Raw genomic sequence first — 16,526 nt, 5'->3', positions numbered from 1 at the left:
GGCATTTTCCCAGTTTCAACCTCGTGAAGAGCTCTTGCTATCAAAGAATAATACATTTTTGTTATTGGAATCTACATATCTGTTCAATTATGCTCATATATTCGTCCGCATTGTGGGATATTTGCAAAAATATGTAGGTAGTTTGAGGCTATTTGTTTATCAGTTGTGTTACATAGTTCGAAGATTTTGATAATGACGTTATTCCATTCTTTTATTAAAGAAAAGTTGATTATTTTTACTAGACATTTTCTAATTGTTCCATTACGTAGGAATCAAGTAATCTATTTAAAAAGAGGTGTTAGTTTTCAATTCCATCTAACACAGAGTAATTAACTATAATTCTTTTTCTTATAAACAAATCGAGTTCTGAGCGTACAATGTTTCATTAAATGTTGAATATTATAATTTATTAAAAGTAATATTTACGTCTATAAATGTATCGTGTTATGTTTCCTCCCGTTGGTCAAATTATTTTTTCTTTCTTTCCCTTTTGTTTCATTTTTTTACGTTGCTCTGCAACGTTAATTCGTAGAAAGTTGTATAAATATTTTCATATTATTATAACGATCACTATTTATTATAGTGACACGTTTCATAGAATCTTTGTCTGGTAGCGGTTTTCTTTATGCATTTTGTAATATTAGTAACATTAATACAGTGAAATAGAATTTTGCCAAAGTATGATTGATCCTACTATATTAACTATTCTAGTTAGTGCAATTATTTACATGGAATTTAAATCGGAGTTTCCAAGCATGATATTTCTAACATTTATTTTTAACACAGAACTCTGCTCGATACAGAACTTCGTGATATTGAGCACTCGATATCTATCCGTTTTCGGTATTAGAACTGTGCAAATAAAAAGTTACGTCCCCGGCCAAAGCACTGAATTTATATCGTTTTCTTTTATACGATTTATTTGATATATTATTTTCGAAAAAAAAAAAAAAAAAAAAAAAAAAAAAAAAAAAAAAAAAAAAAAAAAAAAAAAAAAAAAAAAAAAAAAAAAAAAAAAAAAAAAAAAAAAAAAAAAAAAAAAAAAAAAAAAAAAAAAAAAAAAAAAAAAAAAAAAAAAAAAAAAAAAAAAAAAAAAAAAAAAAAAAAAAAAAAAAAAAAAAAAAAAAAAAAAAAAAAAAAAATTTTTAAAAAAAAAAAAAAAAAAAAAAAAAAAAAAAAAAAAAAAAAAAAAAGAATATTAGTTCTTTTACTGTTTGCGCATATAGATGTGTTGTTTGTTGTTTCATCCAGGATTACAACGATAACGTGCAGATACAATCTACATTGTGATCCATTGAATTTTACTACGTGTTCTTTCTTAACTAGATTCGCTCTATAAAATTGATTAGATTTGATAAAACTCGATGAACTTGATAGAAACAAACTTTTGACGACTTTCGATGGAAGAATAGATTTTTAACGTTACTTAGAGTCAATAAAGTTTTTAAAAGCTCTAGATAAATTCTATTAAAATATTGGCTTGTTTAAACTATTTGTAGTTATATTAATACGTCTTTTTTAATACTTAATGCAAAGCGTTAAATTTTACTTCTAAAGTAATTGGAACCTTCTTTCTTACATTTCTTAGCTATGTTACGTAGTTCTTATATGTTTTGAGATTTTTTTGTGGATCATTCTGTATACAGACTGAGAAAGAAAGAAGAAAAGAAATTAATGAACGCAAGATTTCCCCTACTGTATTAAATTCATAAAGTCAGTTCTTATTGCTTGAGACCGCATATTATACGAAGGATTTAGAGGACTAAGTTAATTAGCTTTTTAACTATGTACACAGAGTAACTTTTTATCCGGTTCAGAAGACAGACTTGGAATCTGAGATAAGGGTGGAACATAGTATAAATTCGTATAAATTTCATTTCTTACGCTGAAATGAATCGAATAGGTATTACCACCGCAATGCTAATATTTTGTATAATATATAATACCTTCACATTAATATTCATTTTCAGCGAGAAGCACAGAATATTATTCACTTATTTCACGATTCATGCTATGTCTCTTTTGATATCAACTTATCGATATTTTCAGAATCAACTAAAATTTTACTAAATCATAAAAGAGCAATTCACCATGTGTTCATTAATTGAATGTCACAAAGTTTATATATATAAATATATATGGTATATTCATCTAACAGCAAAACTACTGGGATAGTCAATATATCTAATTCATAATTTTTTATAGAAATTTTGCGACAATAAGTTATTAGAAATACGTAGATCGATATAGAACTATATACTTTTACATACATGTACTAATATTATTTTTCATCTCTTGTCATCGCTCTTAAAAATAATGTTTATTATATTTCCATTTGCAACAAACCAAGACTTCCAAGAACTACAGAAAATCAATTTGCCTTTCTTACTTTTCAATTCCATAATTACAGAACTTTCTGCCAAATTCTGTATGATCCGGTGAACAGGTTAAACAACCTATGTGCATGTATGTAAAAAAAAAAAAAATTTTTTTTTCTTGTTATCAAGATTTAGATTATCTCTCTTGTGTGTCGAAACGTCAAACTAGGTTTCGACCATTAGCCTGCAATCGACTATTTGGTAACGTATATACACACGTGGCTCCATTCTCCAAGCAAAAGCAAAGGAAACGGATTCACTGGCCGCTGTTGTTCGCGGACGATACACGAATTGAAACACGCTAAACACTATTCCAGTCCCTGGGGCATGGAACGCGTTATTGAGTCGAGTGGTCATTGAGCTGCGTTGGCCCCGTGTGGCTGGTCGGTCTATAGTGCTATCTCGAAATCGGTTACGCGATTAGCGCCTCGTTAAGAGCAATACCACGGTACGCGACTCGTAACGAGCCCGATTATCGACGTCGAACGATCGAGTTTATTCGACAGTCCCGTGTTCGAGCTGTCCTCGTCGCTTGACGTAATTAGATACCATCCCTGTACTTACTTATCACGTGTTTCGCATCATTTCAAATTTTAAACTCCCGCCATTAGAAACCCCGTCCTCCCCACTGGAGAAAATCATTTTTCACGACGTAATCGTTATTTTCGACATTTTTGAAATTTTACAAATTTTTCAACTGTTATTGTAGATTCTCACGATTAAATTTCGGATATTTATACAGGTTCGTATTTTCTATAAAAATAACGAAAAGCGGAAGCTAGATATAGAACGTATAGAACGCGTATAGAGCGCTGTTTTACCTATGAAATGTACTGCAACGAGCGTCATGCATACTTGTTGAATATTTTATATATTTTTGTATATCACGCGCATCTTTTTTCTTCAACTTTCTTATAAATGCATAAGAATTTCTAAACTATTCATAATTTATGTGAAGAGATTCTAACCTGTACATACGAGCGTGATGAATATTATAAAAAGATGGATTAGAATGAATTATTAGATATTCAGTAGAAATAAGTATATTATTAAATCCGTTTTATAAATTATTATAAAAATATACAAATAAGTATATTATCTTGTTCACTGCATATCAACATTTACCGTACTTACAGCGGCTATTTTTATATCTTGTTCCATCAATATTTTGTTTTCATAACTCGCGTACAATAATGAACCATTATATATAGACTTTCATAATAACACGTATTGTTTTGATTTCTAAATTAATATTATTGCTCTGTGGGACAAAATATTTACAAAACAGGAATGGATATTCTACACGTGTACATTATGTATACGTTAGGATGATGTACGCTAATCATAAAAATACAGGTACAGATATTACGCAATTATAATAATCAGATTTCGTTACTACGAAAATTTCAATGCCAGAAAATTAATCATAATCAATCTAAACGTAATTAATGCTCGATAATGCATGTGTATTAGCATTAGCAACTTAAGAGGTAAATTGGCTATCGAAAGAGACGAAAAAAGGAAAACTGACCAAAATCGATGCGACGACACGAGAAATATGTACGCAGTTTTCCACGTTTCCCTGTACGTCAATATTGATAATCGACTTCAGAAATGGTGGACCGTTCGTTCGATTTACCTGCGATGCTGGTCCTGTAATTAATGTTATTATGTTTATTCAAGTTTTCGCTCGATGTACCGCGGGAAACTGACGGAAATATACAACGTGCCGCTGGAAAATTAATAACATGTCGATGTATGAACGATGGTTGTTTGCCGAAGCAACATTGAAGATAAAGAGACTTCATTATGTATATGTATATATCTATATGGTTGTAATCATTCTTGCGTATGTATGTGTTTGGATATATCCACCGCAGTTTGCGTTCGAACGATTATTATCGAATCTCGATTGTTTTTCTAATATCAATTTCTGGCGATGTAAATATTCGTTCTGATTTTGGTTGATAACGATTATTAATTTTAGATCTTCATGAAACCATCGACTAACTCGTCTGTGATGGAACTATTTCCAAAATTAATCTAAATTAAATAACTTTATTTTATCATTTTTGGAAAAATCCGTATTCTTATCTTCTCCGTGTCTTGTGTTTAAATATTATATTTTTGTTTGGACCTTCATACATATTGGATATGTAGCAAGGCGCTAAGTAGCGAATAAATGAGATTATTTTGAGAAGCATGGTAAAAGAGAAATTCGTGTTTGGACTAACATTGTCGTTTTAAAATAGTTTGATTAAGGAACTATCGTTCTACAAAGCGCTAGCGATGAAAATTAAATTAGAACGATAGTTGACTATGCGTGAGAAAGCTAAGTCGTCAATCATAAATAAATTAGAGACGTACAATTTTGCAAAAATGTACTCTATTAACAATACTCTGATTGCATGCTACGACATCGACATTTATGAATTTTCGAGTTCACGGAACAGCAAATTAATTCGACTGTTTTTCTTGTTTCCTTGTTTCAGAATTCCTACGACATGCACCATGCATGCAAAAGGTGCAACCGAAATACGAGGCCTGTTACAAGAAGTACCAAAGAATCACTCAGGATATCGAAAGCGGAAATCAAATTGCGAACCCGAATGAACCCCTCAAGCCTTTGTGCTGGTAAGCGAAAATTATAATCTCTCAAGAGGTACCCTTTAACCTGTTAAGCGGATAGTTCACAAGTTAACATCTCCCTACGCGGATACATTAAAAATACAAGACGCGAAGAATCTCGTGTAAAGTGTATATAAACGATTTAATTTAATTTCACTCGAGATACGAAATGAGATGGAGTTAATGGACGAAGACTTTCACCTAAAAGACCACTTCGTTTTTAAAAATGTATAGGTTTAAGGACTCACGGTTGTTTTAAAGACACGTCATAGAAAAACGATTTGAACTGCACTTCTATGGTGGAAAAAAGATACAGTAGTAAAATGATATAGAATAAAATAATGATAACAAATGAAGGAATTTTAACGAGACTGAAAAGAAAGAACATAAATTAAAAAATATGAATAATATAAATAGTAGTAAATATGAAAATAGTATAACCTCGGTGATTTTGCTTTAACCGCTTCTTAATGTATAAAATATATAAAATTTCATTCGAGACTGGATAAAAACAAACTAAAAATGGTGTTTGTGCAAAGCTCGAAATTTTTTTTGTGACACGTGTCCAAAATAGCGTAACGTATCATGTAACACTTTCACAGTCTCCATTGGGATTTCTGTTGACGCACAAACTTACGTCTTTATCTTTTTTTCTCTTTCGGGTTTCATTAGGAATTATAAGTATTCTTGGCCTTAAAAACATATCAATATTATGACCTCATCTACGTGTCAGAATACCTCTTTTAGAATACCTCTTTTAGAGTACCTTTTTTAGAACACTTTTTTTAGAATACTTCTTTTAGAATTCAATTTAACGGTGTTTTCTTTTTTACATATGTATTAGGTATTGAAAGCCGTGCAATGCGCAAGACGATACTGTTTACGAGTATTTGAATTACACGCAGTTAAGAAAGATTAGGGCAAATAGAAATTATATTGATCTAAGAATTGCATGATTTACCGATAAATAAAACGAAAAATGATTTCTATCGCGTAAGCAGCGTTGCAGTAGTTTTATGCACATCGTATTTGGTATTAATGTATTTCCATATGTACATATGTAACCGTTGGAATAAAATTGCGGACCAGCCTTGACTTTTGTCAATGTCTCGACTGTATCCGTTACGCTTTTGCGTGAATCTATTGAATCTACGTATCCGACTGAATCTACCGTTGCCGTCAAAAAGACTATAAAAAATTATATAATATGTTTTTCCTTTTAATAATACCGTGACGATTGCGTCGGATAATTGTCACGATTTTTACAATATTTTACTCTCCCTTTTTAAGTTATGTATAGTAAACAGGGATGATATAAAAAGAAATGTTTTAAAATGAAATCGCAGTTTATTGTCATTTCACGTATAAACGTGATTGTATTATTCTGTTTGTCTTTGATATCGTAGAATATTTGACTTTTTATGTTTGAAAAATGTAATGAAATGAGCATTAATTTACAAACATTATTCGTCGTTTTCACGTTTTCACGTTTTTACGGATCAGGAAATGAACGGACGCGTGCTTTTCATTCTCGTATTTCTGTTGCGAATTACGAAGCACAACTTAGAGCATAGTCGATACTACGCTATCAACACGACGAGCATCATGTATAACCTCGGAAACATGAATACTCCTGTACGTAAAAAATTTAATTAAAATTTTGCTCCCGAGCTAAGTCAGGCAAGCGTCTGATCGAAAATTCTATTTAGTCTGTCCCTTGTGCCGTGAAGGAATTTTTATAAGAATTCCGTAAAAAGAAATGTAGTTAAAATTTCTTCGCGTTGGCAACCGTGTAAGGATATTGTGAAAATTATTACTCTTAAAAGATGATAAAAATTGTTATAAGGACTTATTTAAAAAAATTCACGAAATTCCATGCAATTTTTCAATCTTTATAGTATTTGACGGATGGAAATTTTGTTGGGGGAGTTTTAACGGTGCTGGTTGCTTTTGAACGTATTATAAATTAAGGGTCGAAGACGTAGAACAGAGAGATAGCTTGAAAGCATTCCCTTTGGGCGAGTTATATTGTTAAGCACATTAAACGTAATAGGACGTGCACGAAAAGATTTAATGTAAAAAGAGCTTGCACGGTGAAGGGTGCAATTGAATTTACGCGATAAGAGAGTTAAAGGAGCGTCGTGTTCATATGCGGCGGGATGTGTTTGAAATTCTTTTTTCCTCTCGTGTGCTCAGCCATTTCTATTCCCGGTCGGCTCGCTTTCTGGTCTTCTTCCCTATCACTCTCTTCCTCTTTACGCCCGCTGTTTCTTCCATTTTCCTCCCTGGTTTTTGTTTCTTTCCTCTATTCTGCATCGTTTTGCTTTTTTCTCCACCGTTTCACTTTGCTCCCACTTTGTTTTTCCCTTCTTTTTTCCATTCAGCTTCTGTATTTCTATCTTCTCCATTTTACTGTTTCTGCGGCTAATTGTTTCCTAAATTTGTATCACTTTCCTTCTTTGTCGTTTTACTCGCTGCTACGTTTTTTCTTTCCTGTACTCGAGCGTGTTTTTTTGTTTTCCTACGTTTCTGTATAATTACATTTCTTTTCATTCGAATAAATAACAAGAATCGCTAGTTCTTTTTGTTTTGTTTTTTTTTACAGTTACAGTTTTATCGATATCAGTCTCTTGTATTTAATTTCACTGCATCCTTTTTTTCTACATTCTTATCTTTTATATTCTGTTCTTTTTTCCTCTTTTTTTAACTTTCTATTTTTGTCCTTTTCATTTCCTTCTCAAATGATTTTATATATTTACCTTTTCGCCAATTTTGTTTAGAATTATTACGATCTGTCTTCTACCGTTACGATACTGTTTATTCTTTTATTTTAATTTATACAATCATGTTTCCTTCTTTTTTTTATTACTTCACTGTTCTCTCTTTCTGTATTACAGTTTTCTCTCACTTATAATTTGCACTTTAATTCTTAATTTTTCACTCTGCTTCGTGTAATTTCAAGCTATAATTAATTTTCCAACTTTTCCCCTTTCATGGTTCCATTTTCTATTTCATTTGTTCCCCTCCTTTTCTCCTTCTGTTTTACCCATTCCCTTCCCTTTCTTTCCTCGTCTGTCTCTCGCTCTTCTTATCCCTTTCTCTTTTTGTCAACCATCTCCGACTTCTTCGAGCGGGTGATGCACAATTTCAAAAGCTGCAACAGACCGTGGCGTAGATAAGCTAATGACATTACGTTCTATATACAGGCATCAGTGTGAAAAGCTTCCTCCCTCGCGTCATGTTTACACGGCTTCGTCGAAAAAAAAAGAGAGGAAAAAGTACAAACGCGATGAAAAGCTAGTAGCGAACGCGTAACTACAATACGAATACGTATCGAACGTTGCGCATTATTTTCTTCCATGTTTTTTCTCTCTTTTTTTACATCTCTTGATATTCCTGCGTTTTTCATTGCGGTTATTCCGAATAACAACAGGAAGAATTTTTTATATCGCTGTTCAATTATTAACTTTTCTGCATTTTTCGGGTCATTTTTCATCGAATTGTATTTTCTATCGGTAGAAAATTGCTTAAGTACGAAAAAAATAAGAAAGAATTGTTGCTGATATTAAGATAACAATTTTTATCTAAGTTTTCTATAGCTAATATCTTTCATCCATTCTTTTTTTCATTTTCTTCCTGTTCCTTTTATATTTTTTTTAAATGTATTCAATTTTTTTCTTGTATTATGTTAGATATCTTTTTATCATCGACGATGAAGAAGGAACAGGTATTTCATAATATTGAATGTATAATATGTATAATGGCAACTGTTCTCTTCGAACAGAACATTAAGAAATTTATGTTATTAACATGGAACAGAGAGATGCGATTTTGAATATTTTATATTTTTCGTATATTGCGAAGCAGCGCTTCTCTAGATTAAAGCTTTAATCTCGTCGAACTAAAGTGCGTATATGGGCAAGCTTTTTCTTTCCTTTTTTGAATTCTTTTTTTTTTTTATGTAAATCGATTAGACGCGTTCGAAATAACTTTATGCAATAACTGTGTATCTCATCTGTACGTATATCGAAACGAGTTATTTCGATAATCCCGCGATATTTAAATTCGTTAAAATGCACGAGTTATTTAAAATTTCTTCAATGGATACAATCGATTCGATTTTTTAAACGGTATGCGTATACTGTTATACTTTTTTTTATGTCCGCAATATACGTACGTAACGATACTAAAAGAATCTACAAGTAAGAAATATTTTCTATAGAAAAATTTATCAATAAAAGTAAGAGCAAAGTCTCGGAAATAATTCCTCCGTGAAACTTTGTTTCATATAGTATTTTTGAACAATGGAATTCAGAAGCTGTTCAATCTGTTGTTGTTTTGATAAACGACAGACGGCTAGTATCCCGGAACTCTGATAGAAAGTTTTATTCCAAAAGATGGTGGAATTACGCGTGTCTCATTTTGACGTCGATTTATGGTATCGCGGACAACCGATGTATTGTACTAACAGCGCGTAAATCCATCATCGAATCAGTCTATTCTTTGTCATTTGCCGAAACTTTTCCAACTTAGTCTCGAATTTCAATACAAAGTTAGACATTCCGCATTGAAATCATAAATAACGACTCGCCCAATTTTCCGTACTTTTTTCATAATGTACGATAGCGACAACATATACAATAGGATACATAGTGTACTCCACAATTAATGTTCTTTTGCGAAAACGCGAGATTTTGCGCAGTTTCATCGATGTTCTGTAGGGGGGAAGGGGCAGGGGGATTTGAACGTCGCCGTTGAAATACGAGGAAAAAAAATTCGGCGAACCTATAGTTGAAATCGTATAAATACGTTTAATTAAAATCCCGGAAACGCTTCCATGGATTTTTCCGCTGATGATATTTTCACATGAGATATTTTCCACCGCATTATGGGCTTCACGCACCAATACTCTCGTATTATGAAAAATCGGCAGACTGTGTTCCTTCAATGTTACACGCAGATACGATGGATTTATAATAAATAGTTTTAATTTCAAAGAAATTGATTCAGAGTAGTTCTTATAGGTATGTCTGAGATGCGAGTCTACGAATTAATTTTCATTTGCAATATTGTGCCAACAAATCGTTAAATATGAAATGTATTTAGTTTCAAGAAACTACGTACATATTAAATTCATGCTGTCAATGTGTTTGAACATACATACATATTACATTAGTTGTTTTTATATTCATAGTTTTCGAAAAAGTCGTATGCAGATAGATACATATCACATTAGTTGTTTCATGTTCATTCTGTTTTTGCATTGGAATCGTTAGCTCTCCTACTTTTAGTTCTTGACAATCAAATGCAATTACTTTCATATGTGAAATATTATACTGCAGATTTGTGCTATGCAACGTTATGGATACAAAGCGTTATTCTGGATACTTGCTATTGATATCAGGCAAAATGAAATTTTTAAATGCAAGAAGAAAGAAAAAATTATTACTATAATTTTGGAGCGTCTATTGATTTTTCACATGACTGAAAAAAATAAAAATGGAAAGGATTGTCAGAGAAATTATAATGGCCAATTCGTGATTTCTTATAAACATCATTGCATTTTATAGCAGTGTATTTTCTTAATTGCTCTAGCAGGAATAAAAATAAGTCAATCCATTAGTAGACTGACGTTAACCAAATATTCCATAGATCCAATAAATACAGAATAATGTATTCCATACGCTACTAAATGTACACAGCACTTAAATATGGTATATGCAATTACGTTAATTTATTAGAATTTACAAAGTAGGAAAATAAATGCTCTTGAATCCGTCGTATCACTCAGTATATAAATCCTACGTTACTGCTAAGCACAATTTTATTTCAATGAAATTCAACACGATTTCAATGTTAAATTCGACTATAGTCTACGACATGCAGTTAGGTTAACTCTGAATATTTATGTTCCAATTTCGCTCGCGTTTCACTAAACACAAATTTGTAGAGTATCGAGAAAATTTTAATATAAAACTTCAAACAAGAAATCACGCGGATTAACGAGCATTCTTTCTCATTGCCTCGCACATAAGAAATCGTTCAACGATAGAAAATCGCAATGGAATGGAAAATAAAGAACGTATGGTTATAATTTATAATTTAAAAACCTAAAGTAAAAGACTACTTCTCTTGAGTCCGGTTTACAAGCTAATATAGACTGTACTATAAGTCAATATAATACAATATTTACAAGTTAGTATCTAATTTTGTTACTGATTATAGAAACATTTTTCGAACCAGTTTTGTAGAACGAAATTTTCAAATGACAAAAGTGGATTTGTCTTCGGAAATAGACCAGACGCGTGCAATTTGTTTTATCGTCAAGAATCGTAACCACGATACGTTTCAATCGGGGCGCATTCGTCGCAGGATGTAATATAATTTGCATTTCGTTGCGCGTTTTCAGTCGCTGCGCCGGGAAATTGAAAGAAAAACAAGATTGGCTGCGTTGACAGAAAAGAGACGGGTGGCAAAGAAACTCCGACGTCGAGAGATCTCTCGATTCACGCTTCGCCTTTCGTGTTTTAATATCCGGAACGCTCACGTGTATCTTATCTTTGGAGCTTGCCGCTTAGAAGCGAGGATGTAATTTGCCAAATGCGTGCTTCATAAAATTATCCCAGCTGTTAATGTCTTGATAGGTTGTTGACAATTTGAAGCTCCTGTATTACAAATTGAATAGATAGTATGTTATCTTCCCTGAACTATTTTTAAACCGTGAAATCGTAACATTACGGTGGTGTGTTTTACATACGTAGATAATTTCAAAACGTTGACAAATCTTTAAATATAAACTGATCGCCTTAGTTTCAAACGAATAACATATGTGCTATTTTCTAGATTGAAAATTTATTCAGATTTTAACGCAAAATATTCGACTACTACTTTGACGCTCTCTATTGTGATAATTTTTTATTATTGTACTATATTTTGTACCGATTAGAACAAATGAAAATCTATTGATATGAAGTTTAGAGAATGGAACGGATAATGTAATAATTTTCAATTAACATTATATAAAGAGTAAAGAAGAATATTTGTTTTCGTTACGATTCTTTTTCCATTCATTAAGCTCGATTGTTAATTAATTCTTCGTTATAAATTTCACCAGCTCGCCGTTTGATTTGACCTTAGATATCGCAAGTGCATAATGAGGGATAACATTTTTATCTGTAACTACATAACTCTTTTGCCTTGTTACTTTCAAACTGGTATTTTCATAAGATAAAGTTAACTGTTGATTAGACGAAACGTTCATTTGTCTCAAGGTAAAGAATTGATATTGAATTTCGTGTCAGTGTTCGTAGCAATGTAAAGTTAACATTGTAGGAACGAATAAATTATCTAATTCGAATGTCTAATTCGGAATTATCAATTAAAACTGGAACATTCAAGCGCATACACGTGGACATCGTAAATCAACTACAAGACTTATGATGACCTTAAAGAGAATTGCTATTGACGAAACTTACCTTCGAGCAAATTCGCGACAATTATCTGCGAAGCAAAAATTTATGTAAAGATGTATTCGTGTTTTGGAGTGGAAGGTTTCGAGAGATCCTTCTTGCGAATAAAGGTTTCAGCTTTGCAGGCTTTAACGTAAAAGCGTAAAAGCATCGAGTGAGAAGTTGAACTACGAAGTTCTGGATAATCGACAGGACTAAAAATGGGATACGTCTGTTGCAGTGGCTTCAGGGAATTTTTGGAATGCTCGCATCATACGATTCGTCGGCAATGTGGCTATGACACAGCTCAATTTGCAAAGGGGTTCCTCGACAGAATGTCGATCTCACTTCTTAAGGTAAATATTTGCCACTTTTGCCTCGGGAGAAACTGTTGTCGCCACAACGAGGCACGTCCGGTCGTGTAATGCTGCAGCTCTCGTGAAGTTACTTAAAATATGTATCTACTGGCTGAACATACGGTGCAAAATACTTACACGGACCTGTATATCGTTGGGAGACGATGTTACATCCCGATGAAAATTTTACTTTCATCGAAGATATGAACGAATTTTTTAATTTCATTATTCTTTAAGATTTTCATCGCTTTTTTAAAAATTTTTTTTGCATGTTGTGTACAATATAATTGGATCTAGAATTCACCAAGAAGATCAATGAGTACATTTTTTGGCTATTAAATTAATATTTTCAACCTTTTGTTTGACACTTGAAGGGAATTAAAAACGGCAGAATAGATGAGTTCTTTCGCGATACGTCTATACACGTAAGATCTTCTGATAAAACAAATCGGGTGGCTTTTTCTTATCGAAGATGGTGAAATAAAATAGTTTATTTTCCTGCACACATACTTGCAATTAATTTCTTATTTATCCATCAATATCAATTTTTAGTTTGCCACAGTTCTCTTATGTCAGTGTCTCTTACCGTCAATGTTTACTTCGTCAACAATGTTAAAAAATTGCATGATCCAATACAGGCATATTAAATCAAACCTTAAACGATGTAGGCTGAGTCAATCCTCGTGCAAGGAGAAATATTTCACGTTTATATCGCTTTCTAAGATATACATTCACATATTATGTAAGCTATCGTATTGCGTCAAGTTTAACAGTTTTTTAGTCCATTATCTACTAACGTGGGTCACCGATGACCATCGTCACGTGTCAACCGGTTGACGTTCCCTGCCCACTAGCGATTTTTCCATAACGCTATTAACCTGTACGCGATTTTCGGATGATTTCAGGAACATTGTGCGCCGTATACGGAGAAGGAGTGCTGGATCGGTAGCGGCGCTACTAGCGTGTACAAAGTACAGACACTAGTGATGGTCGTTTTGGCGGTGCTAGCAAGGTACTTCACGTAAGCGATTAGGCGGCACTCGTAGCCAGAAAAAGGGGACGATTTCCGTGCATCACGAGCGTCGTGCTGAAACCGGGGCCCCCGTTCGTTCTCCGCTTCAGATTCGCCAGAATATTTTTTTATTTTCCGACGAGCAACCAAGAAGAGGAAAAAAGGAGGCACGCGCACGCGAGCAACGAGTGGGTCGAGAGTATTAAGAGAGGTAGCGCGAAGGAGAAAAAGGAAAAAGGTAACAAAGACAAAGGGGAAGGATGTGGAGAAAGGAAAAAGGAAGGAGACGCAGGACGAGAAAAAGTTAAGGAAAGGGAATAAACCGGCTGGACACGATCAAAGAGAGGCAGGAAGAAAGTTCTCTCGCCACGTTCTCCGCACGCGAACTTCCTCGCCGCGCTCGTGCGGCAACCGTTTCTCTTTGACGGGAAACGCTCGTGGAAAACAAAGAAGAGAACGTGCTTTCGGACACTGCGACGGGCTTAATCATGCAATCAGAAGGCACGTGCGCCAAGGTGGACGTGTTCCATCGTGCTGTCACCACTGCTCTACTATTCGTAGTGCTTCGATGCTCGAGAATCGAATACATGAGCTGGATCGGTTTAAGATCGGATGCTGAACATAGACGCGCCATATCTTGATTACGTTTTAAGTTGTTATTTGTCAAATAGCTGCTCTGTTCGAGTATTGCCTCGCGTGTCGTACTAAAGGAGAGAACAGAAAGCGTGAAGCTGACGTGATTTAATAGGGGAATACAGATGAAAACGAAAGAAATTTACGAGAGACCATTAGAAGATGTCGATACGACACGTTAAATTCTATTTCCAGTTTTGCTATGGAACAGCAGTGGAAAGGAGGAAATGAAAATTACAACCGTGACACATGAAACACTCGATTCCTTGAAAATCTGATCATCGAGTGTTTAATCGTAGATGGACGACGCGTAAAAGCGCTGATACTCGCCTGCTTGGCGCGGAAAAGCCTTTAGAGCTAAGAATAAAACCATTTTCTCATAGCGACGTATAGCGACGAACTGTATGAAGAAAAGGGGAATCAAACGTGGAACGCATCTGTTGGCGATAAACGTAACTCCGACTAGTCAACATTTGCCATATCTGTTTTCGAAGCGCACGCCACTTGAAAGAAACCAGTATATCCTAGATCTTTCTAACGAATACTAGATGTGATTGCTTCGAGTAAGAACGGGTAGAAGGTTCGCGCCGAGGATCGGATACCTCAGAAGAACTCCAATTTCACGAGCAGCTTGATGAAGCTGTGGGAAATCAAGCGGAAATGTTCGAGCAAAAAAAGTGTGGTTCTTCGGTCCATCGAAAAACCGGTATAATCATTCGAATCTAACGTTTGTTTGAAATATGATAATTCGAAAAGTGTATTCAATTAATTGATTTTTCCTATCGTTCATTTTCTATTTTTCAATAGCTGCGACGTTTCAGAGAAAACACTCGCATTCGTTTACCTACATTTTAATGAATCATTAATCGATACAGATACGAGAGCAAATTACGCTAGAAATTTAACCAACAAACGTTCAACTTTATATCAAGAAATGAACGAATGAATAGACTCGAGAGAGTGAAATCACAGGTTTCTATGGGTTCAAACATCTGCGAGATTAAAACCTACGGTACTTTGGTCGCGAATAGCAGATAATAATACAATACCTACTTTCGCTGTTGGATTTACTAGGAGCGTCGTTGCAGCGAAACGAGGAACAAGTATTCGAGAAATAGCATCCTTGTCCCTGCGTTCGGGTCGGGAGCCATGGGACACAGAGGCGTCGGAGAAAATCGACAAACGAAGCTGGTATCGCTACAACGGGCGCTTCGTCTTGTCTCGCGAGGAGCCCTTGTTACAACGAGCGTCTCGTGTACAGTGCTAAGCAAACGTTCGAGAAACGAGGTGAATTGTTGGTCATTGAAAGGGATGACGAAAATGAAGAAAAGTGAAAAGGAAGATGGAGGAGAGAAGAGGGAGGAAAGCGTGTCTTCGTTCAGCGCATAGAAAGACGAAAAATAGCGCAGGAGCTTGTGAAAAGAGATTGAAGGAGGAAAGGAAGAAAAGAGGCGACGAATCGTGAGCTGATGAAAATGTGACTCGTTTTGGTTCTCGAAACACGATTTCGAATAGTTAGAAGCAGCTTCGAATGGCTGAACGTGACAGCGGCGATCACACTGGTTGGTATCTCGGCTGCAGACGATGCGACATTTTTCATCGGTGCGACCTCGGCGAAATGCTGGCGGAACTGTGCTGTTTCAGATGCAGAACGTTCTCTAGTTGCTCGATTGCTTATGCAGTCGACACGCCGCGGGTGGCGTAATCGAAAGGCGGAAAGTGACAAGGAACTGATAGTCTGCAATTGCGTGCGGAACTATTTCTATGGAGATATTCCGGATAGATTTCCAAGGAGAACCTCGCGTCCTAGAAATATCAGTAGAAGTACCAGCTGCTATTAATATGAAACCTCTGAAGAAGTAGTTGTACTTCGGCAGATCCTCACCTCCTTTCGACTATTTCCGCTTTGAGATTATTGATTCTTGTCTTTCATGAGGCGATTTCTAAGATCCGTTTAAACGCTTGTTCTTTGCATATTCTTTTGATGCTTCAAGATCGATCAGCAAAAGACAGTAAAGATATCGGACAGTCGATAAACAATTGACAAGATCGTATTATTGCCTTTGTTTTT

General features: G+C 34.5%; 1 protein-coding gene and 1 long non-coding RNA gene across 2 annotated transcripts in view; one reads left to right on the top strand and one right to left on the bottom strand.

The window, feature by feature from the left end:
- The window catches only part of LOC100748713, a 71,248-nt gene extending 55,758 nt beyond the window's left edge, over nucleotides 1-15,490 (top strand). The window contains exons 4-6 of the mRNA XM_003494622.4: nucleotides 4,871-5,012; nucleotides 12,696-12,810; nucleotides 13,716-15,490. Of these exons, the coding sequence (XP_003494670.1) occupies nucleotides 4,871-5,012; nucleotides 12,696-12,810; nucleotides 13,716-13,835 (377 nt within the window). The 3' untranslated portion in view covers nucleotides 13,836-15,490. The remainder of the gene's footprint in view (nucleotides 1-4,870; nucleotides 5,013-12,695; nucleotides 12,811-13,715) is intronic.
- Nucleotides 5,563-6,008, bottom strand: LOC105681903. Its single transcript, XR_001102769.3, has 2 exons — nucleotides 5,801-6,008; nucleotides 5,563-5,744 (listed from the first exon to the last, which is right to left on the bottom strand). It is a non-coding gene; the product is annotated as an uncharacterized LOC105681903 (long non-coding RNA).
- Nucleotides 15,491-16,526: the final 1,036 nt, after the last annotated feature.

This window comes from Bombus impatiens, unplaced genomic scaffold (assembly GCF_000188095.3).
Source record: "Bombus impatiens unplaced genomic scaffold, BIMP_2.2 scf_3007, whole genome shotgun sequence".
Lineage (NCBI taxonomy): Eukaryota > Metazoa > Arthropoda > Insecta > Hymenoptera > Apidae > Bombus > Bombus impatiens.
Note: the sequence above shows the minus strand (reverse complement) of the source record. Positions and strands in the feature narration are given on the sequence as shown.